Consider the following 27,297-nt stretch of genomic DNA (forward strand, 5'->3'; position numbering starts at 1 on the left):
CTGACCATTGGTTATACAGGCTGGAAGTAAAGGGAGCTGTGGTTCAATGAAACTTAGAGGGCCACCAGTTCTCCACTCCTGGGTTAGATGTGTTAATTTAGTGTTTAACCCCAAACCAACAACTCAGCCTATTCCTGTCCTCCCATCTATAATACTCTGTTCTTTATTATGCCGTTGAAATGCTTCCAGTTTTCTCTCGCACACCTGAAATACTTGGAATACTACTGTGGGGGCATTTAATTTTAACCCCAGAGCCAGCCTAAAATGTGTACGATACAAAAGAGAGAGAGAACAAAAAATGAACAGCCCTACCCTTCTAGACATTATTAAAATGCTAATTGCTGTGAGTGTTAAATGTTCTGTGTTTTCAAATATGTGTCAAAATATCTGCTTTGTTTAAAATCTTTAAAGGAGTTAAAATCAATGTGTAAGTTGACTAACTAAGGAAAGAGCAGCCTTAGAGCACTACCTAGGAAATTTTCAATTATTCACATCCTTCATTTGGGAATGAACTCTAGAGGACAGGATAACTACCATTGTTTTGGCTTGCATACAAACTTCATTCAAGGGAAATTAGTGTAACCAAACAAGAGGGATTTTTGTAGCTTAGAAGCCTCTTTTGTGTAAATACACACATGCTTCCATGGATTCAGTCTTGTACTAGTGCCAAAAGGCATCGGTACAGTAGCTTGCTCACTAGAGCACAAAACAAAGGACGTTTGCATAAGTCTAGAGACCAGCCACTTAAATTATTGGTGCTATTTATGGTATGGTTAGTCCTCTTGAATAATGAGAGTGCATGTAGATACTCAGTTTATGCTAAACAATTTGAATATATGGATAGAAACAAGTCAAATGATAAAATCTAGAACCACATTTTGAAATATTGATAAGCAGGTCTATATCTAAAATGGTGAAAATGCTGCAAACTTTTTGAAATGTATTGCACCCATATCACTGCCCAAATGAACTCAACCTGTAGTTGCAAATATGTAATTTATTATAGACCAGGGTTTATTGTGATGCATGGAAAGAATACTTATACGAAAGTGGGTAGGAACCATCTGATATAGTCAACTCGCAACTTGTGTGCATTTGAGTAACATGCATTCAGTTTTACATGCTTAAATAATTAAATAAATGGGATGGAAATGGAGCAGGCATCAAATCGCCCGGGGGGGGGGGATTTGACAAGCCCACCTGCCATTGAATCCATTGTGTTTTGACTCTATGTGATTTTGGCTTTATGTGCTATCCCTGGAATGTAACCCCCACATAAGTTGAGTCGCCTGTACATAGTAAGAAAATAGGAAAATTAGTATTTAAGACAAGAAGTCATATAACTACAATAAGAGATCAGAATGTGTGCATGTCTGTGTATCAAACTAACTGTATTAAAACCCGATTGAAACATTGGTAATACCTTGTAGAAAACCGAGAATAAAGTGATGGTGATTAAATAATTCTTGCTTAATAAATCATGGTTTATTAAGCTGAGAATGAACACTATGTCTGCAGTCTCTGTGCTCTGTGTGAACATGCTTCAGCGCTAAGGGATATTGGACCACTCTGTTGGAAGTGGGAGCCAAATTCCCACTGTTCACCTGTTCATCCGAGGTCAGGAACAGAAACCACAGCTGTTGACAAAATGTAAAAAAGAGAAGAACATGACAGTGAAAATTGTTTAGAAATGATATTTACATTCCCACTGTAACAATGGAAAATCTATATATTGTCATTGTTATCATTGTCAAGAACTTCAATTACACTTTTAAATGGATATAATCCTGTCTGTGTCTTATCTCTTCCGGGCTATTGTAATCTGTCTGTGGCAGAGCTTGAACTAAAGCTCTTGCCCTACTGTATCCAGCATGCCATATTGGCTCTGTCTATATAGGAAAAAAGGACAATGCAAGAAAAAATGAGTACATGCCCTGCTCACACAGCATCTCATACCCCTGCAGGGTATATATGGCACATATCAGCTGTTGTGGAAACAGAACAGGTGTTGGACAGATGTGCTGATACAGCTCTACACTTATTTTGTACTGAGTATTTTAATAGTGAAGAAGCCATTTCATAGCAGCATGTGTGTTCAGTAGATTCTTCATCCCCTCCAGGTTCCCAATCCACAGGTCTCATACCTTGTATTTGTGACATATGGTGTTCAAGTGCAGCAGTGACTTTCTGCATATGTACATCTTACTTTTTTGTTACATGCTTCTGTTGTGTTATTTTAATTTAAAGCATAGCAGTATTTTTGAATGCATTGTTTTAGATGATACTGTGATTTAACATTTTTGCAAGTTGCATTGAGTAGTGCATGAATGAATGAATGTGCTGCAGAAATGTGACATAGATTGTGTAATGCCGTAATAACACTTTAGACAAATGACAATTGAAAGGTAGCCTGCAGAAGATGCTAGAACAGCTTAACTGTTCCACAGATCTCTGGTGCAGATTCTTAGGCCAGAATTATGCTTTATGCCAGACACATGGAAACTTTTTACCATACATGACTTTTCCTCCCTGGATGAGGAAAGCTAAGGGCAATCCAGACGTCCATGTACAAATTGTTTTACCATTCCCAGCCTTGTCTGCTAGAACCTTGCTTAAGTATATAGGACTTTCCTTATTGATATCCAGAAATGGAAAAATCCTGGCCTGGTTTTCATCACAGGATATGGTCATGTAGTCCACCAGGCTACTTAAGCCCCACCACTTTCCCATATAGAAAGTTAGGTACTGACATAAACATATAGCCTTAGCTTCTCAGGAAGATTCCCTGAGTAATTCCTAATTCCAGTAGTGATTATTTTTCTTTGATTATATGTCCCATTTCCAGCAAATGTATAAAGAAGCAGAATATATTATAAAGAATGATATATTAATTTTTCTTATTTAGTCATACATCATCATGAATGGTTTTGTGATATGTAACGTTTGAAGAACTTTACTATAACATTCCCAGTAGCAAACAGCTTTCTTTTACTTGGCTCGAACCTTCATTTTGGCTTGAATGTTTATTCTGGAAGTAGTTAAAAACAGCAGGCCACTTTTACTTCCTTCAACATTTCGTTGTCATATGTGACTGGGAGGTGGTTTTGCATTTTACTTGGTGGGTTACAAATTTTGTACTCTCTACTTTGGCATATCTCAGGCTATACCTTTAAAGCACATTCAACACATTATTTTCCTCAAAGAAGTCTGGGTACCGTAGTTTACCCCTCAGTGAGTTACGATTCCCAGCTATCCTTAACAAACTGCAGTACCCAGTGCCTCGAAGGAAAACACATTCTTTCCTTCACAGTAACTCTACCCCTACATAGTCCACGTCCAGCATAGGTGTTTTGTTTTAACCCTGTGCCTTTTTCTCAGAAAACATTATTCTGTTTAACATGAAAGGTTTTGACTATGTCAAAAAGAAATGCTTCCCAAGGTTATAGCTGTTTAATGGGAGGGAAATGGCTAATTTCTATCCCTTTAAATTTTGTGGTGGAGAAAATAAGGTGCTTTGATCTTTAAATGACAGCTTCCTGAATCATTATAGTGAATTAGTTAATCTCTCCCAGAAGCTGCCCTATTCTAGCTTCCTCTTGGGCACCCTCTTTCTTAGTCTTCACACTGAGCTTCAAATCAGTGTACTGCTGTTGTCAACACCAAAACATTGAATGTGCCCTCTTATTTTCATACATTACTAAACTCTCACCTTAAAGGTCATCCAACTTAGTAAAGAACAGCAGAAACAAGCACTGCAAGGTATGTTTTTTTTAAAAAAAAACATTTACAGTGCTGTATTTTTGTTGCACAAGTCAAGAACTTTGCTGTCCTCCCTACGCAAGATGATCACTATGATCACAATTCTTTTCTCTGGAGACATTTTGCTTACTATGGCAAGGAGATCCAAAGAACTTCCATTTTTGACTTGCATTTCTTAAGCAGCAGAATCCACCACCTTCCCCATGGCGGATGGCAAGCAACTTTACAAGTCTGAAAAGATGGAAGCTTAAAAAGCAATGATGAAGTAGCACAATGGTTTGCTTGAACCACAGCAACAAAAGAACAAGCCACAAGGTATGCCTAAGCCCTCAGGTGAACAAAGAAACACGGGAAGCAGCCATATATGGAATCAAATCATTGTTGACTCCCTATTTTCTAGCTAAGTATTTTCAACACCGACTGGCAGCCAGGGTCTTCCCTGAAAATGCCTGGGATTGAACCCAGGAGCTTCTGCATGCAAAGGATGTACTTTACTACTGAGCTACAGTCATTCCCATAGAAATTAGCATTTTGCATCCTGGCCTGTCGTATTAGAGGGCACTTTTATAGTCATTGCATCAGCAGAGGAGTTCATAGAAGACATTTTTAAGTCTCGGGAAATATGAAAGGTTTGACTAGCTGCCATTTGCCAAAATGGACTTTCCTACCTGTTCCTTCCTGCTGTTGCTCCCTGACTTCTTGGAAGCATGTTCAGTTCTGTAGAACGGTGTTCAGTGTAGCATGGGCAATGCAGCTGTAGGGTTGGAGGAAAACCAGCAGAAACAGACATCCAGCCCCTTTGCATGAGTGTAAACACCTTCTGGTTGACTCTGTTGGATCCAAACCTGTATGAATTACATTTTAAAAATCTTTACAGGTTAAGACAAGATAATTACAATAAATGTATAATTACAAGAAAAGTTTTGTTAAGTAAGTGAAGTACCAAATATACTCAAGCCACATATTGTGACGGTAGATGCATCTCGACTTAATATCAATCAATAACACAAGCACATTGCTTTCAAAAATCACTACATACGGTTTCGTACACAGTGTCACCAGTCAAGGCAGGGCCGGAAGTTCTGAGCTTGAAGTTAAGGATGGATCTGTCAATTTTTGTTTTTCTCAGTTACTCATTTTCCATTCTTGAGGCCAGTTCTTCACATTTCTGCAAGAATTAGCAATTCAGTGTATTTTAAGTGCATGAAAATTAATCAGCATCTTATTGAAAATTTCTCTGAATATACACAGTTTTGTAAGTAATGCCTCTAATATAATGCCATTTATATATTATTTTTACTAATATATGCATTTTATACACACATTCCCCCAAATGCACCATTTTGTACACATTGTTTGGTTGAAGAACCGCATCTTAAAATTCAGAGAACTGTGAATTTCAAAGGATAGCTGCGATTCAGTTTGTGTATTCTTTCGGAAACTGCAAACCAGGAAGGTTGGCATTAAAATCCTCACCAAGTTGAATTTCTTCTACATCCTCACTGTGAGTTGGAACCCAGCGTACTGTATCCAGAGGACGTTTTGAGCAGTGCAAAAGCATTTTGTCCTGTGCAGACCTGCAATTGTTTTTCCTTTGCAGGAAGAGTTTTCTGTAGCTAGCCTTTCTCCCTATCTTTCCTCTCTTTTTTGTAGAGATTGTAGCACACTCCATGCTACAATGGAATAGTTGCCGGTGCCAATTCTGTAACAAGTTCTCTTGGCTCACAAGCACTTGCTCTTTGATAGACATGAAAGAGCAACCTGATCAGATTTTGGGCGTCTGCCCTAGAAATGTGGAATGGCTGCAAGGCACTCGAGTAGCATGATTAATTAAGCTTTATTTTAAATGACTCCTGTAGGGGTTGACTAAAGCAGGTGGCTTAATAGAAGAGGGTGTTTGAGAAAGAGTCATTTTTATACATCTTAAAAATAGGTTCTGTGATGGATGCTAGAAAGAGAAGATCACAGAAAGGCTATAGCCAGTCTTTAACACTCCTTCTAAATGAATGGAGGTTGACATCACAGGACACTTGGCAAATGAGGACAAGGGGGGGAAACAGATCTCGATAATAGCTTTTGCTGTTCACCATCACAAGACACTGAGAAAAATATCTGAGGCTTTGGTGAGTGTGTTTTCTTCCAAGCTGGTTTCACCAATAATAATTAGGTAGAATGAGATGGCGTCCAAGTAAATCTGCATCCCCAGTTCTGAAGGAGTAGCTGTGCTGTTGTCCAGCAAAACAAAAATGATGATACCAGTGGCATTTTGAAGATATTAAATATATTGTGGCAAAAGCTTTCGTGTGCATGAAGTAGTTGTGCAGGTATAAGCAGCTTCCGGCAGCCTTGAACCCTGCAAATGTTCTGGACCACAACTCCCACCAGCTCCCCATATCGTGACCAATGGCCACGATGTTGGAAGATGTAGTACAAAACACCAGGCAGACCTAGGCTAGGGAAGGCTGAAGTAGGGGAAGAAAGGTTTCTTTCTTGTTTCTCCTACAAAGTGAAACCCAGACCTGTGTTCTTAGGTGGGGAATACTTCAGTGCTGTATTTTAGCGCAAGGCAGCTTATTAATAACCAGCACACACCTGCTACTTTCAGCTTCTGATCGCATCCCTTCCAGGAACATAAAAGCATTACAGTTTTCTGTGGACTTTCTTGTTTACATCCTCCTCTTACAGTCACCTGATTCTCGGAGAGGAATGGTCAACTGCCACCTTGGGGTTTTAGTTGTGCATTGTAATACGTGTAAGGTGTAGCAGGAAGAAATATCTTTTCTTACATGTTGTAAATTACAGCATAATGTTGCCTTGCTTGGATGATTTTACACTGTTTCATTAGGGAGGATGAAGATAATGCAAATAACTAGGATGGATTCAGTTCTGCCTCCCCCTAGCTTTAGATTTGTTTTTGTGTAGTGTTTTTGTCATTTACTTTCATGTTGTGAGTTAGGAGTAACAAAAAAAAAAACCCTGAATAGGAATTTTTAAGCCTTGCCAGAGTGAAAACTTTTCCATGACGATACTATTAATCCGTTCCTGCTCCTGTGATTTAAAAGTTGCAGTGAACAATGTTTTCTTTAATACTGTTCCAAGTTCTTTTTACCCAAGACCTTTAGTGTTGCTAAAAAAATTCTGCTGCTAGGTGCCTTACAAGCATCACAGACTAAAAATTTAACGAGTTCTTAATGTCTGGCATTTATTTATTTCCTAGTGGTTTTTGAAATCTGGCCCGTTTATACATTGGTATATTTTCGACTGTGAAATTACTGATCTAAGAGTGGTCAGAGTCAGTGGCATAGCATGGGTTGTCAGCACCCGGGGCAAGGCAAGTAATTTGCGCCCCCTAACCCATGGATTTGCGCCCCCTAGCCCGTGGACTTGCGCCCCCTAACCCTAACCCCCAGATGTTGCGCCCGGTGCGGCCGGCCCCCCCTGCACCCCCCACGCTACGCCACTGGTCAGAGTGAAGAATTGTTTGAGGACTAGGAAAAGATATTTGATAATTCTGTTATGATTTTATTTATTTTATAGCACTCACATTTTACCAGCTGATTGACATTAATATACTCTTTAAAGCAGGGATGGGAAATCTGTGGTCCTGTGGCTATAGCTGGACTCCAGTTCCTAGTGAGCATGGCCAATGGTAAGGGATAATGGGAAATGAAGTCCAGCAACATATTCAATTAAATTATAAATATTTCAATTATAATTTACAAAGCCATGTAAATTATAAATGAAACGTTGAGTATAAAATACTCAAACTTTGTACTAACGTATTTCTCAATATTGCTCATATGTGGCCCTTAATAATACTGTAATAGATAATCTTAGTTATTTTAGTTGGTTAGTGTCTGACATTACTCATGGGTAATGTCAGTAAATTGTTTAAATATTAATTATTTGATTAATGATTTGTTAATATTATTTTTATTAAGGCTATTCTGTTTACATATTCTGTATAGCGGAAGAATGATTAATACAATAATGTTGATTTAAAGAATTAAAAAGGATGAAGGAAAGTATATAGTATATGGATGAATAAAAGCATATGTAAACTGAATATTCAGCCACTCATGATTGAGGGGAAGTGTGTGGAACAGGTCTCGGTGTTTCGATTTCTGGGAATGGAGTTCAGAGATGACCTAACCTGGGGAGAAAACAGTAAAGACCTGATGAAGAGAGCACAGGAGAGGTTATATTTTCTGAGAATCCTCTGGAAAATAATCTCAAAGGACCTGTTGATGGCATTTTACCATTGTACTGTTAAGAGTGTATTAACTTATGGTCTCTGTGTGTGGTTTGGGAGCTGCACGGTCAGGGAAAAAACAATGCTGTCCAGGGTTGTAAAGAGAGAATAATTGGGTGTACTCTTCCCACCTTGGATCAAATCTATGCTTCCAGGTGCCATTAGAAAGCTGCAGAGATAGTGCAGGATAGTGCGCACCCTTTCAGCTTCTGCCTTCTGGAAGAAGGTACAGGGTTATAAAGACTAGGACTAGCCACCTGAGAAAAAGTTTTTATCCAAATGTGATTTTGGTTATAAACGCAGTGTAAGGTAGTCTCAATGAGAGTATATTTTACTTAATTATGGGGTATCAGAGTTTTTAGGGGGCTAACCAGGCTGGGATAGCTGGGATAGCAGGCTTGTTGGTTTTTGAATGTCTGATGTAGATTTTTTCAATTTCGTTGTTCTGTATGGGACAATGACAATAAAGATTATCGTATCGTATCGTATTCCACTGCCCACCCTATGGAGTCTATTTTAAATCTGTACACCCTAATGGCTGCTCCCTATAGGGAGGCACACATGCCCCCTCCATACGTTGAATGAATACACAGAGAGTGATCATAGGGTCACATGGATTAGCCCCACCCACAGCTGTTGTTATGCACTTTGTCAGTGCTTCCCTGATTAATGTTGCCTGGAAGAGATATCCATGTGAACAGATGTACATGTAGAGAACTATTACATATTAGGAGGAATTAGGAGGAATCCTAACATGACAGTGTGGGTGGAGCTAGACCATGCAGCCTCTTGGTGAAGAGAAGGTGCTGCTGGTCTTCTCCCACCCTTATTCCCAATGTAGATCTTTATTTCTGCCTTGTTCCTGATGTAGATCTTCACTCACCCCTTCTTCCCTGGTGGGGAGGCTGCTATTTTGTGGTTCACTTCAGGTGCCAAAATGTCTTGGGCCGGCCCTGGTGATAGTATGCTAAGATCCATGAACTGCTGACAATTCTTCTTCTCATTTTTTTACATGGCCATATAATGTGAAATAGTGACCTGAAAATGATTGGGAGCAAATGCCCAGAATAAGCCATATTAGAATAAAACATTGCTGTCAGAGCTGTGCTAATTTGAGAGTTGTTGTTTTTTAAATCTTGTAAAATTCTCTTTCTTTAAAGAAAAAAAACTTTATTTTTTTCCAGGTTTCTTGGAAGGCTCCTTTCATACTGAATGGAGAAATACTTAGTTATGAGATCCGCATGCCAGACCCTCGAATCACCCTTACCAGCAACTTATCATCTTCAATGAACCACGTAGTAACCAATCTAATCCCTTTCACAAACTATTCAGTCACCATAGTGGCTTGCTCTGGTGGAGGTGGCTACATTGGAGGATGCACAGAAAGTCTGGCTACGTACGTGATGACTCATCCAACCCTCCCCCAAGGCATTAGTCCATTGTCTGTGACCCCAATCAGTGAATCATTCATTGCGGTTTCCTGGCAACCACCATCTAGGCCCAATGGGCCCCACATAAGGTAATGTAAATAGCAACATATGCAACTTAATGAAAATATGGGTCTCTACATATGCCCAGAGAAATTGTTTTTAAGCTGTGGTCTCAGGAACCCTAGGGTTCTTTGGAAGGTTTCCAGGGTTTCCTGAAGTAAAATGTTCCATAATGGCAGAGAAGACTGCTGGCCCACCACAAGACCAGGGAGATGTTGAGTATTTCTGTGGGATATTTTCTCATCATTTGAGGACTAGTAGGCTTCTCCAGGGCCCTGAAATGCTTCCCAATGTAATCCATAAGGTGTCCTGTGGCAGACAAATCAGCGTGGAACAGATTGTAGTTCTAGATTTGTACACTATGAAAGCAGAATTCCCATTTGTGTGTTATCTGAGACCATCCTTTTTTGTGATGTGTTTTCTGTCCTTAAGATGGTTCCATATTTTTCTGGAAGTTCAGCCACCTTCACTTTGAAGTCTTTTGTTTTGGGTTGATGTTGGCCAACATAAGAATGGAGTGAGAAAGAGCTGATCAAAAACGCAGGTGCGGAAGAGTTTGCCAACGCACCACATGTCTGTAGAATCAAAGTTTCAGTCTTTCTATACTGGCTGTCTTAGACCTTCCTGCTCCTATCTACAAAGCAGGTCTTCCATTGTAGCCCTGGAATGACCCTCTGGACTTCAGAAAAAAGGAAATTATGCATGTGTTATGAGATCTTATTCTCTTTCTTGCTTAATATGTAACTATGAGACATTCCAGCAGACTAATTGCATACATTGCAGTATAATAAAATAGTCAGGTTTGGGAAGCAATCTACATTACTGTATATATTTACAGCATGATTCTCTCACCACTGGTAAGAGAAGCAACACAACATAACCTGCACCTGAAAACTTCATTTTCTTCATGGTGTGCCATGCTGCTTCCAACCAGAACAACCACTGAAGCAGTTGCTCAGCACAATGTGTTGGGGAGAGAAGAGGATAGGGCACCTGCCACCAGTGGAGGCGATTTGTACGCAGTCACTATCCAATGCTTTAAAAGATTGTGATATTTCTCATGGCTTCTACATCAAATTACAGAGAGACCAACCAGAACTAAATAATTCTGCGGGTTTTGGGAGGCGGGGAGGAGAGGATGGTTCTGTTGACATTGATAAACTAATAACATTGAAATGGTTCCTATGATGTGAAGACAGCAGCATATTTTGGTGATGTTAACTTTGGAATTCAGTTTCTCGGGTGGCTCTCTTGGGATAGAGGTGAAATTTATACAAAGAGAAAGAAACTTGCAATCCACAAATGAGCTGAAATTTGAATACTTGAGCTTGAGTCCCTTTACTATAGTTGATTTCAACCAAAACACTGGTCTGTTGACTGTAATAAACTGAGGGTGGCGGTGATGAACTGAATCACTATAACAAAGCTATATTAAGAGCACAATCCACAGCTTATTTATCTCATTGTCATTCCTAAATAGCCTAATCTAAATGTGCTCCAATGCAACAATTGTCTATTAGTATTTATTTCTGAATTTTATACAGTGCTGTGTATATGCAGTTTACTGTGGTTTTAAGTTCCTTCAGTTCCTTAATCTACATTGCCAGTGTTCACGTGTGCATTGATTAATTACAGCAAACAAATATTTGAATGTAATCATACATATAGCTGCATCGAGATTATCTGTGGGTGGAGTTTTAATACCAATGCATGTGTGTATCTGTGGGCCTTAATGAAACATCACAAAAAACAAACTGGATGTGTTGAGATTGTACATATTTTATTTATTTATTAGTTAGTTACATTTCTTCCCTTCCCTTCCTCCATGAAGGGTGCCCAGAGCTATTAACAACCTAAAATTATATTATATTATATTATATTATATTAGATTAGATTAGATTAGATTTTATATATATATATATATATATATATATATATATATATATATATATATATATATATATATGCTTTCGTAGATTTTCACGGGTACAGGAATGCAGGTTTTGGTGTTTTCGGGTATCTTCCCGTGTAAGAGTTGGGGTGTCTAGGCGACGTTTCGACGAGGTCTCACTCGTCATCTTCAGGCTGGTGCTTTCGGCTTCTTGTTACTAGAACAGAGCAGGATCTCAGTGTTTGAGTTCCTATAAATACTGTTGAGGGGGTGTGGTGTATAGCCTCCAACGTTCTGGGCAGAGAGGAAGTTCCCAGGTTATTGTGCCTTTTCTTCTTTTGTTCATTAATTACTTGAGGGATATCTTGAGTGATTTCTTGAGTGATATTCTGAGTACCACTTAGGAGGGTCATTAGGTGTGGATTAGTTGCTAAAGCTTTCGTGTCTTGACCTCTTGACCTTGTGAAGAGTTTTTCTGAGAAGATGGCTGTACTGCACTTAGTTGTGCTCTGGCTTGGCTTCGTGTATAGGGGCGAGCTGTGGTTTTGTGCCCTGTGCCAGCCAGATCTGTGTAGGGATTGCAGGGGGGTGCAGCATCCGGAGGTGCCACTATGGTTTGGCTACTGGATGGTGTCTGTAATTTATCTGTGGAGAGGGTCTGGGTTTGGGTCTGGTGTGGTTGATTGGAGATGGCGTTCTGTGTGCCTCTGGTTCTGGTGTCGGTTTTTGTGGGGAGGGCTAATTTCCAGATGTCTGGCAGGCGGGACGTGTCGTCACGCTTGTTCATGTTGTGAGGGTGTTTCTCTATCTCGATGGCTTCCATGATTATTCTCTTGTGGTGATGTTCCATGTTAAAGAGCAATTTGGAATCTGCAAAATTAATTTCGTGTCCTGTTTCTTTCATGTGTTGGTAAAGAGAGGAAGTTTTTTCTTCTTTTTTGACGGCATTCTTGTGTTCTGCGATACGTGCATTTATTCGTCTGTTTGTTTGTCCAATGTACGTGGCTGGGCAGACTTTGCAGGGTATTTCATAGACCCCTTGGTTTTCTAACTGGATTTTATCTTTTGGGTTTCTGAGGATATTGGCTATTTTTTGGTTGGTGCAAAAGGCTGTTTTGATATTGTGTTTATGGAGGATTTTGCTAATTTTATCTGTGGTGCCCTTGATATAAGGAAGGAGGGCCATGCCATTGTTTTCTTCTGTGTCTTGGTTTTTGGGGGGTGTTTCTTTTTGGATTAGCTTCGTAACCCTGTTTTGCTGGTATCCGTTGGCGATTAACACATTTGAGAGATTCTGTAACTCAGTTGTCAAGTGGTCTTCGTCAGCCAGGCGTTTGGTTCTGGAGATGAGAGTCTTGGCTACGGAGTTTATTTGTGCAGGGTGGTGGTGTGATTGTGCATGTAAGTAGCGGTTGGTGTGTGTTTTTTTCCGGTAGATAGTGTGTCCTAGGGAGCCATCAGGTTTTTTGTAGATTAGGACGTCAAGGAAGGGAAGTTGGTTGTTGGCTTCTATTTCCATAGTGAATTGTATTTTGGGGTGTAGGCTGTTGAGATGTGTGAGGAAGCTATCTAGTTTTTCCTTCCCGTGTGGCCAAATTACAAAGGTGTCGTCAACATATCTGAGCCAAAGTTTGGGTTTGTGTTCTGACTTGTCTAAAGCATTGGTTTCAAAGTGTTCCATGTACAGATTTGCGATGACCGGTGAGAGGGGTGATCCCATAGGTGCTCCTTCTATCTGTTTGTATCTTTGTCCATTGTGGATGAAGTACGTGTTGGTTAGGCAGTGGTTGGTCAGGTCCAGGATGTATTCGGGGGGATTGTATTTGTTTTGAATGGCTGTCAAGGCTTCATTAATGGGCACTTGTGTGAAGAGAGATACAACATCGAAGCTCACAAGTAGGTCATCGGGATGTAGGTTTTGCTTCAGAATATCACTCAAGAAATCACTCAAGATATCCCTCAAGTAATTAATGAACAAAAGAAGAAAAGGCACAATAACCTGGGAACTTCCTCTCTGCCCAGAACGTTGGAGGCTATACACCACACCCCCTCAACAGTATTTATAGGAACTCAAACACTGAGATCCTGCTCTGTTCTAGTAACAAGAAGCCGAAAGCACCAGCCTGAAGATGACGAGTGAGACCTCGTCGAAACGTCGCCTAGACACCCCAACTCTTACACGGGAAGATACCCGAAAACACCAAAACCTGCATATATATATATATACACACACACACACACACACACACACACACACACAGAGTAATTAAAGTTACATTGATAAAACTAACAATACCTCTCCCCTTCTGAAGACCTGAGCAAATAAAGACATATTCAGATGCCTCCTAAACATGGTCTGGGGGGGTCTACCCTGGGAGGGAATTTCAGAGCAGAGTGTATTCCCACTCTCCCTGGCATCTGCAGCAAACGGACTGGAATAAGGGCCTTGTAAATTGTAGGTTGTGGGATATGCAGAATGGCACTCCTTCAAGTACTTCGAGTCCCAAATAATTTAGGGGTTTGCACACTAGTACTAACGCTTTGAATTGTTCCTGGTATCTTAAAATGAGAGTGATGTGCTTCCTGTGACAACTCCTCTCAGCATTTTACATTATGTACTAGCTGCATCTTCTAGATCAGGCATGATCACTGGTAGATCACTGGATGCTGAACAACTGTGGCTCCCCTTTAAAAAGCTCAACATTTTACCCCCTTCCTAAAAAAGCTGAACATCTTTGACCTGAACCCCCCCCCCAAAAGGGAGTAGATCACTGCCAGTTTTTAACTCTGTGAGTAGATCGAGGTCTCTTGGGAGTTGGCCACCCCTGTTCTAGATCATCTTCAAGGGCAGCTCCATGTAGAATGCATTGTAGTAATTTATATGGAAAGTTATCAAAGCATGAATTATTGTGGCCAGATTATCTTGGTTCAGGAACAGTCATAGCTGAAGAACCTGCTGTTACTGGGCATAGGCATTATTTGCCACTAGAGCAACCAATGCTTCAGGTGAGAGTTTGGCATCAGTGACTACCCCAGACTTTGAACCTTCTCCTTCAGGACATGTCAGCTCTCTTGAGAACTATTCACTCACAGGACCCCCTATTTTATCCATCTCAGTTTATTGCCTTTAGACGTTGGCTGACCACTGTACAGCCTCTTTCAATTCTGGTAGGATGGAGAGGTAGAGATACAGTTGCGTCATTTTGTGTGATGTTTTCCAAAGATGCAAGTGTGCCTTAGTAAAACACTGCACAAGACAAATCTTGGTGCGATCATGTGTACAATCAAGCTTGCTTTTTGTTGCGTTGTTTTATCATTGGCCCTTTATGCATTGGTAAAACCAAACTGTGCATGGTACAATCCTAGAATTTATTTTATAAATTTGCTTAAATTTAATCAGAAATCTGGAGGAACAAGTCAGACCTTCCATTCTCCCATTTACTCTTCCAGTCAGTCAGCATGCTGTATGTTTTTACAAGATACTCCATTCCTATAACCCCTGTTTTGCTATCTCACACCATACACAATGGTTATTGAACACACTCAGTCCTGATGATGGGCTCTTAGATTTCTGCCCCCACCAATATTTTCCTACAGGTCGGGGTATGAGCCTCTAGTCTGTGGGTGCTGTCTTTTTGGCTACTGACACTCACTGGTATTCACCTTGGAACATAAAAAATAAAGGTAGTGATGGTTACAATAGGGCCAAGAGAATTCCTGAAACAAGTGAGGCACATCCCCAAAGGTCATTGGTTTCAAGCCTGTTTGTCACAAAGTTTTCAAAGCTATTGTAATTAAACCAATTCTAGCCAGTTTAAATTTGCATTGTGGATATAGCTTCAACTGTGAATTCAGTTGTACAGATTCCATTGAGCTTTTCTTCCTTAACGTGAACTGTGCTGTACTAAATTTAAGTCAAGTTATCCTGAAAGGTTATGCAAATGTTTAATGTTATAAATCATTAAATACTCTCAGATTCTTTTTTCCTAATAAAAGAAGTGTTGTGAAACATATCATCATCCGTTTTGAAACTCATTAGGTAAGTTACAAAAAATGTCAAATCCTGAAACGTGTTTTTTTTTAAAAAAAACTTTACAGTTGTAAAAACAAAATAGTGTGTGACTTTTAAAAGCAACCTGATTTTTGTGTAATAACATTAGTTGAGATAATCCCAGCGTTCTGCTTGTCTTTTGTGTTAGATATGAGCTCCTGAGACGTAAAATCCAGCAGCCACTTGCATCAAATCCCCCTGAAGATTTAAATCTCTGGCACAATATTTACTCAGGAACTCAGTGGTTTTATGAAGATAAGGGTCTTAGCAGGTGAGATTACAAAAACTATAAAAACAAATGCTGGCATTTTGTATAGACTATGCTTAATAGTTCAAAGTGTTGCTCGTGTCTCTGTGTTGTGAACATGTTAATTATGTAATGAAATATTTTCTGTCATCTCCTTTGGCATTTGCCATTATTAACACACCTGGGTTTTTGCTGTTTTGTGACTCCTGCATGTTGCGTGCAATTTTTGTTCTGTTTTAAAGAGCATCAGGCTCTGGAAAACTAGATTTGAACTACCAGGGTAGCAGGCAAGCCATTTACACATGTTTAATTTTAAAGTCAAATCATACAAGCACCGGCTTACACATTGGCATGCAGGGCATCTGCACAGCAGGGATCTGCACTGTAAATTAGTGATGTGTTTGCCTAGGAAACAAGGCTAGCCTAAGGCATTTGCTGCCTGAGGTGAAGGACAAGATGGTAGCCCCTTCTATTCTAAGTGGACCGGTAGCTCAGTCTTCAACACTGATGACAGGAGAGTGTTCTCCACCATACCTGAGGGCAGCTGGCTAGCTCAAGGGTTACAGGACAGGCTTTATGACACCAATAGCAGATATCCAGTAGACGGGAACAGTTGAAGTGCTCAGAAGGAACAGCCTGGAGAGGGGGCTGCCATTAGGGATGTTGGATAATTCCAACAAAAAATGAAATGGAAGCAGAAATTTCCTATGTTTGTTTATTAGTCTTGTGTTCAGAACAGAAACCAGTCTGCTGAATATGATCAGTAGTATACACTGTTGTTCCTTTTACTCTGCAAATGATACTCCTTTGAGATGGAATAACTAACGACAATGTACGCAATTAATTGCATAAATTATGGGAGTGACCTAATTTTGCCATAACATTCAGCGAGAGGAGTAACATAGGATGGAATTCAACAATGTGCTAATATTATGCCAGTCAAGGCATACTTTCCAATAGGAGCCCAATGTCAGGGCTTACCATCCCTTATTATCATGCCTTTTATCCACCTCCATATAGCACCCCGTCTTCTTTTGGCATTGTAAAGAAAAGATTCAGATATCCATTTCTTTCCCTACATATGACCAAATGCTGCTGGGATTGAAGTGAATTGGAGGTGGAAACACAGAAGGGAAGGAGAAATTAAAATGCCCTCTGTGCTAGTTTCCAATTGGAGATTGTTCTCTTAGAGGCAAGTTTAGGTTGCAAGCAAAAAAAGGGAACATTAACATCACATATCATTTCAGCATCAGGATTACTGGACAAGAATCTCTGAAAGACAGCTAGATGTAGAGAAGATTATCCATGAGCAGGACGTTTGAGAACAGTGTTGTAAGATAAATTTGCAGCCATTTTGTCGTTTGTCTGTGTATCCAGAAGGAAATCTCCCTGTAGGAAATACAGATGACTCTGGAGTAAGTTTGAGGAGGTTAATGAGCATAGGGAGGAAGGGGAGGATTAACTGATAGTCTGGGAATGGTGGGAGTACTGTAGACTGGCTGCCACTACAGGGATGAAGTGAAGTTTGAAAGAATACGAGTCAAAGTACAACTTAGATTAAGTATGCTTTTTGTTAAAGGTGCAACTCTTCCCCCTCCCTCCCCCCCCAAAAAAGAAAAATGAATGCATCCACCTCTACACTTTCTTTCTCCAAAAATTGCAGATGGCTGGGTGTGGGGACATTATCCTGATTAGGACTGTGACTTATTGGAGCAGGCTTTCGGTCACCCCCCACAATGCCATTTTCCCACCAAAAGGTAACCTTGAGGATGCTATCTGCCCCAAAGGTGTTATTTGTCATGCACAATTCCACATCCACCGAGTTTATGGATGGGAAGGAGTGGGGTTCTAATTTCTAACAGGGACCTGTATGTGTACAGCTTTTATATGTTTAAGCTCTGACACTTTACCTCTGGTTGTTGTTTGAAAGAGATTAAAGGGGAGAAAGGGTTTTCTCTGGTTATAACTTATTTAAAAAATATAGTGTTTAGATGAGGCTATCCTTTCACACTCACACATTCATTCATTCATTCATTCATTGGCAGTTATAGCATACATTGCTTGAACCTACACAGTTGTATTATTTGAAACGTTGAGTTTTTATATTTGGCTGGGATCAGCTGATGAAGCATAAGGCAAATACTGTTAGGGTGGGATGCAGAGCTTCAGATCAGTGGGTTTTCCCAAAGAGGAAAAAGCACCATTGAATCAACTTTATATCTAAGTGCTGGCAGCTTGCCATTGCTGTAATTGCATCTTGAATTGAGCTGTAATCCCTCACTACTTTGGAAAACAATAACAATCCTATATGGTATCTTACTTTGTTTGTTGTTACTCTGCTAGTATTGGCCTAGTATTTCAAGCAAACCTGTAATTCTTTGTCCGGATCTCATATAAAGAAGCACCTTTTTAAAAGAAAAGAGAAAAGAGCCTTCCTTTTTCATGGTTAGTAGAACAATAATACATGTTTAGCATGCCTCAACTCTTCAAAGGATATATATTTTTCTATTTCTTTTAATGGTATTAATCCTTTAGGTACACAACATATGAATATAAGACCATAGTGCACAATGAGGTTGGATACACATCAAGTGAAGAAGTGGTCGCTACAACATTGGCGGGTTTTCCAAAGAAGGGAAGTAACGTCACTGCACAACCTCTTAACCATACTGCTATAGAAGTGAAGTGGTCCACCCCAAGTAAGTGCCCTTGTTATTTTGACTCCCAGTCAGGACTGGGCTGTTCCCCACATGTATGCGGATTGCTTGATTTCTCTGCACTTAAGGACAGACAGCAGAATATGTGAACTTTGAGGGAACGTTTTGCAATCAAAAGGATGTGAAAGTTTGATCTGTGGTGTCAGATCTGTGTTGGTATATTCACACATGCAAGTTAATAGGCCAGGGTGGTTAACAGGACCAGGTCTGGCCTGCCAAGCTGTTTCTTATGACCCACCTTCCCCACATTCAGTTTACTGGCAGTGAAGTCATTTGCAGCTACGGGATCAGTATCCCTCTGCCCCACCATTGTTTCCTAGATGGGAAACATTGGGAGAGATTGACATGCTCCTTCCTATTCCAGAGTGCTCTGACTTGCTACAAAACTCATTCTGTGCCACAGTTAAGCAGCTGAGAGGTGCATCGTAGATAACATTGAACTTCTCCTATTCCAATTTGCTGGGGGAGGGGCCTGGGATTCTACAACCTTCCCCCCTCTCTGAACAGATTGATGGAGAGCTAAAAAAACCCTCTCATTAACCCCCTTCCCTCCTTCCCCACTACAGTGCTGTAGTGGGAATGAAATGATGGGGAGGTGAAGTGTGTGTGTGTGTGTGTGTGTGTGTGTGTGTGTGTGTGTGTGTTTACCAAGCAGGTTTGTGGTCTGTAGGTGTACCATATGTTTGGTGAAAGTGTAGTCTGTATGTGTGCATCCCCTGCATGTGTGTGATGTGCAAGCAAGAGAGTGAATTTGGGTTGAGCAGTTCCTGCTTTGCTGCTCACACTCTCTTATGCTTTGTGCGTGTCCACCCCTGGATGTGACCCTTGAAAGGGTTGACCAATAACAAATGCAACCCTCAGGCCAAAAAAGGTTAGCCACCCCAGCATTAAGTGAAGTTGCACTCATCAAGCGTAGGTCATCCGTATATGAGCTAGCTCCAAGTCATCCATTTTCATGATTTACATTGCTCAGGTGAGCTGAACGATCATTGGCATCTTGTTTAAGAGCTAAATGCCTTCGAAATGATGGAAACAAAACCTGGGAAGAAACCAGCCCCCTTTTCAACCTTGAAATTCCATATATGTATAATCAATGTATAGAAGAGAGGCAAGATCATGCCTGCTGTGCCTGCCCCTGCTCTCCATGTATGTACAAATCTTTGGTTTGTACAATTTGTATGTTGTGGTCAATTATAATAAAATCAGAGCAAAATAAGACATAGATTCAGAGCTCTTGGGAGATTGGCACAATGACTTGCTGAAGCCAGTATTTTGGTTCAAACTCTTCTTCACATCCAGGAGAGTTATGGATTTTCTGTGCATGCAAAAGTACACATTTGTGCTGTGTCATCTTAAAAGGAACATATCCATTTAATCCAGATTACCTGTCCATCAAAGCAGTGGGCTAATTCTTCAATATGTACATGCAAATCTGTCTGTAAGCACTTGCTAGTGACTCTCAGCAAATATAGGCTCCTTATTTTATAATTGGATGCCTGAAGTAAGCATGCTTATAAAAACTGACAAACCTAATAGATCTGAAGCAGGCTGCTGAAGTTTCATTACTTTAGTAATCTGAACCTCTGACCTTCCAGATAGAGGTAATGCAATCTGGCTTCATTTTCATTCTTACTGCAGAAATTTCCTAGATATCTGTTTATGAATGCAAAGGTTAAACATCAAGTGAGGGTCATTAGAGCAAACCCTCATTTATTCTTTCATTGCTGGAATGCATTACACTAGGCAAACTAGCAATCTACCTTCTTCCAAATGTTTTCATTTTGTCACAGGCCTATGCCTTTCCCTCCAATAACTAGATCACTTGAAAATAGCTTTCTTTTATGTCTTTGTTTCTGGTGGGATCTTGAGTGAAAAACAGAAGTTGGTGGTACATAGCTCCTGTTAAAATTGCACTATAGAAATAAAAGAAGTTGGAAACAAAAGCTCTGTTTAGATGGTATATCAGTGCACGGTCTCTCCATGCATTCGCTCAAATTCTGAACAAATCTACGCAGGTACAACTTTTCCTCTCCCCATACAACCAGGGAGCCTGCATTTTTCAGTGATCTAATTTCATGCAAAGAGCCTACATATGTATACATTGCAGGTACTTGGGTTCTGTTCACACATTTGGTGAATGGGAAGATGGGGCCCATATGTGTGTGATTCCCACTTCTCCTATCTATGCACTGATATCCCCAAATGTGATTGAAATCCAAATAGGATTAGAGTCAGTCCTTTATGGTGTCATAATTAAAAGTTTGACTTTGGAGCAGCTAAATTTGGTACCTCTTGGATTAAGTGGTTTGAGTAATGTGACCTTTATTTGTATTACAAACATTTGTCCCTGACTGATTTTTCATTTGAAAAAGCGTGTTTGCATGCACATGTTTGCTTCTTCCTTTAGGAAGAAGGGTGAGATATAGATTCAATCATCATCATCTCAGTAACAATGATGCTATCATTTTCCTCAGATGCTGAGGTTGTTTGAAGTTAAGGATTTAGGGCATACTAAGATAAGCGCTCCTAAATTTCATTGTTTTCAGTACAATAATCACATGTTAACTAGAACAGAAAGTGTCCAAAATATTATTTTATGGCAGGGGTCAGCAAACTTTTTCAGCAGGGGGCCAGTCCACTGTCCCTCAGACCTTGTGGGGGGCCAGACTATATTTTTTTGGGGGGGATGAACAAATTCATATGCCCCACAAATAACTCAGATATGCATTTTAAATAAAAGCACACATTCTACTAATGTAAAAACACCAGGCAGGCCCCACAAATACCCAGAGATGCATTTTAAATAAAAGGACACATTCTACTCATGTAAAAACACGCTGATTCCCGGACCATCTGCAGGCTGGATTTAGAAGGCGATTGGGCCGGATCCGGCCCCCGGGCCTTAGTTTGCCTACCCATGTTTTATGGCATGATTTGTCCTTTGAGTATAGTCAACCATGTAGGTTTCAATGCCATAATGCAAAGAATGTAATTCTCAACAATACTGGATGTGTAATGTTTGAGGATGCATCTTACAATTCAATGATGCATGTGAGAACATGGTGTATGGCCCCAGACTACATTTGTTTGCTTGTTTGTTTGTTTGTTTGTTTGATACTTGTACCACACTTTATAGCCTCCAGAAGGCCCTCAAAGTGACTCACAAAAGAATATAATCACATTCAAATGTGGTATCAGAAAAAATAATAATAACTTGGTAGCCATATGATGCCAGGTTTATTCAGACAGCATTCTGCCCTCATACTGGTGTTGTCAGGCAGCAGCTTCCACTGAGGACCTCCTGGGGTGATGGAGTGGGGGCCAAACAGCCAAATCTTGCTTAGTCCATGATAGAGGCAGTTCTTCATACTGAAGGCTATGAATGAAATTTCTGCTTCCATGATGCTTATTTCTCTCTATGTTTGGCAACAGCTGAAGAGTCCTTTAGGGTGTGGTTTTTTATGAATCAATAATTTGGAACTTTGCCCGGATGTAATTAGTGAAATAGACAGGCATGTGCATTCGCTGCTGACCTGGAATCAATATGTGCAAGGAGTGGTGGATGAATGTCCCCAAAGCATGGTCTTCCCACCCAGCATTCAAGGCAGTTCCCAAGAGGGGCTTAGGAATCCAAATTACATTCATCATGGAATTGTTGGTTTACTCCCCATGCTTCTAATATATTTGGCACTGACAAGATTAACTATACCTTGGTGCCTAGTCGCTAGGCTCAAAGTCCACAGTTTCATGAGTACAAGCCTTTGCAGCAAGTCTATTGCATATATAACCAGTGTTACCGGTAAACCTAATACTGTACCAGAACGTGAAAGAATATTATTACTTGTCCTTTCATTTCCAGTTTCTTTTTTTCCAATATTATTGGGATATTTTTTTAAAAAAAATAATAATTAATTCTATAGCCTTGCAAGATGTTCAAGGAAATATTGAATATTATGTCCTCTCCTGGAACACCTCTGGCCATGACAACACCAGGAAGATCCCCGCCAGTGAAAACCTAGCTGTCATTGGAGAACTACAACCTAACACAGAGTATTGGATTTCGCTTCAAGTCTTCAATGGGGTGCACAGCATCACAAGTGAGGTGGTGCATGTGAGTACATCAGACGGAGGTAGGTTTAGTACTGGATGCAGCCTGGCTTAAAATCTGAGAATGAAATGGATTGATTTTTGTTAGGGTTGAGATCAGTCATCCTTCCATTATGAAATTTCCGGTATAAGAGGGAAAAGGACTAAAACGCTAAAATGCTTAAGTGCTGGTTGTCATCAAGTGGCCGATCAATAAAAGGTCCCACTGAGACAGCAGCACAAAGCTCTAATAGCGGATATTAACCCACTTTGTTCTCATCCTGCCCTGTTCACTACTATCCGTGTGCTCCGTTTGGAGCTGAGTTCATGTCAATAAACGGAGAGATTTAAAAAACAATTAATGGTTTTTAAAAAGATTTGCTCTGCGAAGCAGTGTGCTTTTGACATGACAGTCAACTCTCAGGCCATTCCTGAGTCACCAAAAATGGAAGGTGTAAACCCCACTCTCTGGGAGAATTTCCCTATGAGTCATTTCCAAGTCAGTTAGCAAGCGGGAGGGAGGGAGGGAAGAAAGCAACTTGTGAATCTGAAATGTGTTTGGAATGGCCTTTCTAATCTTTTTGGCTTTATAAAGTCTCATTATAAACATTATAATATCATTACCTCAGAAGCAAGTGTTCCAGGTCATTAGCAAAGCACTTTAAGTGGGGATTGCATTTCCTTTGCAATGCCAAAGGTCAGCCCCCTTTTGTTTATAAAATAGAACTCCTTGCGAGTGCAATTTTTCAACTGGTTAAGATGGACCTACGAGATGAAAATAGGTCTTTTTGCATAGCTATTTCTGACATGCTTAAATAATTTGTGTAATTTAACGCTAAGGAAGATTTTGAAGAGGAGGAGTGAGGCTTCATCATTATCCTTGGTAATCAGCATTCAAAACCATTTACATAATAACAGTATTGCACGTTGCTTCTCATTGCCCAAGTTACAAGGCTGCTAAAAGCTATTGATATGTCACTTTTCGCCACAGAGTGCATTTAAAGTTGCTGCTTTAGGAACAAGATTGCTGTTTGGGCATGTGTGAAGAATGAAGCCAAACCAAATAATTGTGGATGGGGCCACACAGATAAGTGAATAATTTATCATTGTATCCCACTGGTCGCATTCTGCTAAAGATGAAGGCGATGCTGGTGGTATAAAGCGCTTTACCACCATCTCCCACTGTTTCTAACTGAGATTATAATAAGCCAATTTAGAGAGGAATACAGACAGTGATAACTTCATCAGAGGCAAGCAGATAAGCAGCAGACCCTCTGCTAAACCCAAATTCTAATCTGCATTTGGTTAAACACATGATTTTACAGAGACAGCTGGAGTTTATTCAGCTTCTTCCTTTATTTCTAGAGCCGGAGGGCATGTTCCCTCCAGAGGTTGTCATCATCAACAGTACAGCTGTACGTGTCATCTGGACATCGCCTTCAAACCCAAATGGTGTTGTCACAGAGTATTCTATCTATGTAAATAATAAGCGATACAAGACTGGAATGAAGGCACCCGGGTCTCTGCTTTTAGGAGATTTGTCTCCATTCACTGTTTATGATATACAGGTTTGAACAACTTTTTTTTTTTATCTATACGTATGCTGTAGCTGATTTTACATAATTGGGGTGGGAGATTGTTCTGCTTTTCATTGGTATTTCGAGGAACAATTCTGAATATATATAAAAACATGCAAATCTAATAACCACATAAGCATTTATTGTAGTATGTGTATATATATATTTATCTGATGGGAGTTCTATATAGACACACATATAAATGGTTTCATATTTTTAAATCAATGGGCTCACAAGGAATTTTTTTCTGAGCATACATTTTATTTTTGCATCTGTGTAACATATTCGTATTTTCCTCTATCTCAAGAACATCAAAACTACATCTCCTCTGATCCCATAATACTAAACTTACAATATATATTATAAAGAGGCAACAATCCTACTCCTACTCATTAAAACAAAATTGTAATTGTTTTAGAAACATCAGGCATGCATAATACATCAACCTAGAGAAATAATGATATTGCATTCGTTAGCCTTTTATCATTCCTTCCCCTCCTCTCTTCTCTTTGTGGAACAGGCTGATCTCAGCCATGAAATCCTAGTCTTCTAAAAATATCATTAATTTTTAAAACCTTTCTTTTCCTTCTTTTTCCTCCTCTTGTCTCCTTATCCTTGGGTTACCTCAAAATCTATATGTAATTTTCAGGTTTTTTGAATTATGTTCAAGACAAGAGCTTACAACTATTTCCCCTGTAATTGAACTGCATTTATTTCTTGAACAGTTTGTTTTGCTTTAATTGCAACTTTCCTGTTTTGTTTGTCACATTCAGACTTGGCTTGGTCTGAATTATGTATGGGCAGGTCGTAACAGTAATCATGTATACTTTGTCCTAAAATTTGCATCCCGTTGCAGCGTGCCATAAATAAACGTCACCCAGAGGCACACCATAACAGATTTCTATGTTCCAACCCCTCTGCAACAGCAGGCCCCCACCTCCATTAATACACATATGACTTTCCAGTTTCTGCATGGACACACATTTGTCTTTCTTCAACAGTAACACAAATTCCAAGCACTTTCACACTTCGGGGACCTTCATATTAATTTACCAAAGACGATATTAATCAGTTGCTCTTCGTTATCCTATCTGAGTATTATTGCCAGCACTTGTGGCAATGACTTATAAGAGAAAATCCAAAGTTGTAATTGCGGATTTTTTTTTTAAAAAAACCTTTTTGCCTTTCATACTCTGTCCCTACGCAAATACTTAGCTTCCTAAAAAATATCTACATTTGTGCCTGCCTTGTCCTTTGTCATCATGTGTTGACATCTGTCGATTGGTACTTTTCATGTATTGAGTTGCCAATGCAAAGGTGACATTATTAGTCTTTCTTTGGAGCTATTTAAAGTACTCTTAAGAACTGAGGGAGTCATATTTTGTCTCTCATCTTCAGGGTTCATCAAACATTAATACATTGCTGTGAAAGCAAACCATTCCTATTTAAAAAATAAAAAGCTGGTAGATTCAGAAAGGTGATATGGTAAGGATCAGAGGGGATCCCACAACAAGAGCAATATACTTCTACCCCACCTTTCCGACTGGGTTGCTCCAGCCACTCTGGGTGGCTTGCAACATAATATAAAAACCCACAGTGAGACATTATAAATTAAAAACATCCTGATAAAGGGCTGCCTTCAGAAGTCTTCAGAAAGTTATGTAACTGATTATCTCTTTGGAGTCTGATGGGAGGGCATTCTACAGGGTGGGCACCACTACTGAGAAGGTCCTCTACCTGGTTCCCTGTAACCTCACTTCTCACAGGGAGGGGACTGCCAGAAGGCCCTGGGAACTGGACCTCAGTGTCTGGGCTGAATGAGGGGGTTGGAGATGCTTCTTCAGGTATATAAAATACTCACTGACAGGCCAGAGTGCTGGGCTTCAGATGTTTATCTTAAGGCTCAGGCAGGTTCACATGGGTTCAGATGGTTCTTTAGATATCCTGGCCCCAAACTATTTAGGGATTGTAGATGAACACCAGCCTCTAAAATTGAGCCTGTAAACAAATAGGCAGTTACTGGGCCATGTGACACTAAGCCCAACCATGGCTAAGCATGAATGAAAGAGCATGCAAATGTATGGAGTGAAAATCACAGCTGCTGCACTCCTCCCTCAGTCCTGCTGCTGCTGTCACACTACATGCTTTACCTTAGCAATATAGCTGAACCCAGGCTTATAGTTTGTCTTGCTACAAACATACCACAGGTAGTAAACCTAGAACAAACCTTTGCGCCCTTGTTCTTAGCCAGGATTTGACTAAGTGTGCATGAGAACCAGATCAGTGTAACAGGTGCAGAGTTGTGCCATGTGCTCTGAATGACTAACTCTTGTCTGTGTCATCGCTTGTCTCATTACCTCAAGGTGACAAACTTAGGTTTCTTAGGTGGTCCGCCATATGGATACTAAGTAATCCCAGACCGAGTTAGCTTGAGTGATGCCCGTGACCACAAATGTTCAGTAAGAGTTCTGTGGCCATTGTAAGAGTCCGTAGCCCCTGCACATGCCCTGTTTCAAACCCAAATATGCTTTGGAAGGTTGAAGGAACCTTCAGAACAACAGTGTGGGGAGGGACGATCCCTTTGAGAAGGTGGAAGCTGTTCTCTTAGGAGTGCATTGAATGCAAACACCTAGAGTCGCTAAGGCAAGTTTATAAGATTTGGCACTATGGAGTAATGGTATTTACCTGCAGTCCTCATTCAAAATGGAAGAGCCATAACTCAGTGATAGAGCACACCTTTGCTTGCAGAAGGGACACTGGTGGAGCTGTGGGTTAAACCACAGAGCCTAGGACTTGCCGATCGGAAGGTCGGTGGTTCGAATCCCCACGACGGGGTGAGCTCCCGTTGCTCGGTCCCTGCTCCTGCCAACCTAGCAGTTTAAAAGTACGTCGGAAAGTGCGGTGGAAAGGTAAACGGCATTTCCGTGTGCTGCTCTGATTTGCCAGAAGCGGCTTAGTCATGCTGGCCACATGACCCGGAAGCTTTACGCCGGCTCCCTCAGCCAATAAAGTGAGATGAGCGCCGCAAGCCCAGAGTCGGTCATGACTGGACCTAATGGTCAAGGGTCCCTTTATCTTTACCTTTTGCTTGCAGAAGAGCCCAGGTTCAATTCCCAGCATCTCCAGATAGGGCTGAGAATGTTCTCTGTTTAACCATGCTAGCCAATGTGGACAATTTTGAGCTAGATCAGCAGTTCTCAATCTGCGGGTCTCCAGCTGTTTTGGGA

The 27,297-nt window shown here is 40.4% G+C and overlaps 1 protein-coding gene and 1 long non-coding RNA gene across 7 annotated transcripts in view; one reads left to right on the forward strand and one right to left on the reverse strand.

Moving 5' to 3' along the window:
- USH2A (usherin) overlaps window positions 1-27,297 on the forward strand; it is a 457,494-nt gene that overhangs the window by 290,746 nt on the left and 139,451 nt on the right. For all 5 annotated transcript variants that reach the window (XM_081185934.1, XM_081185935.1, XM_081185936.1 and 2 more), the window contains exons 42-46: window positions 9,196-9,530; window positions 15,592-15,714; window positions 18,226-18,389; window positions 22,328-22,537; window positions 23,859-24,061. In XM_081185934.1, coding sequence (XP_081042060.1) covers window positions 9,196-9,530; window positions 15,592-15,714; window positions 18,226-18,389; window positions 22,328-22,537; window positions 23,859-24,061 — 1,035 coding nt within the window. The remainder of the gene's footprint in view (window positions 1-9,195; window positions 9,531-15,591; window positions 15,715-18,225; window positions 18,390-22,327; window positions 22,538-23,858; window positions 24,062-27,297) is intronic.
- LOC308582737 lies at window positions 1,542-9,390 on the reverse strand. Of its 2 annotated transcripts, XR_014005825.1 has the most exons (4): window positions 9,279-9,367; window positions 4,809-4,927; window positions 4,428-4,604; window positions 1,542-1,637 (listed from the first exon to the last, which is right to left on the reverse strand). It is a non-coding gene; the product is annotated as an uncharacterized lncRNA (long non-coding RNA). The 2 variants fall into 2 exon arrangements; XR_014005824.1 differs by lacking the exon at window positions 4,809-4,927 and having other exon boundaries at window positions 9,279-9,390.

Source organism: Podarcis bocagei, assembly GCF_964188305.1.
Source record: "Podarcis bocagei genome assembly, chromosome: 3".
Taxonomy (NCBI): Eukaryota; Metazoa; Chordata; class Lepidosauria; order Squamata; family Lacertidae; genus Podarcis; species Podarcis bocagei.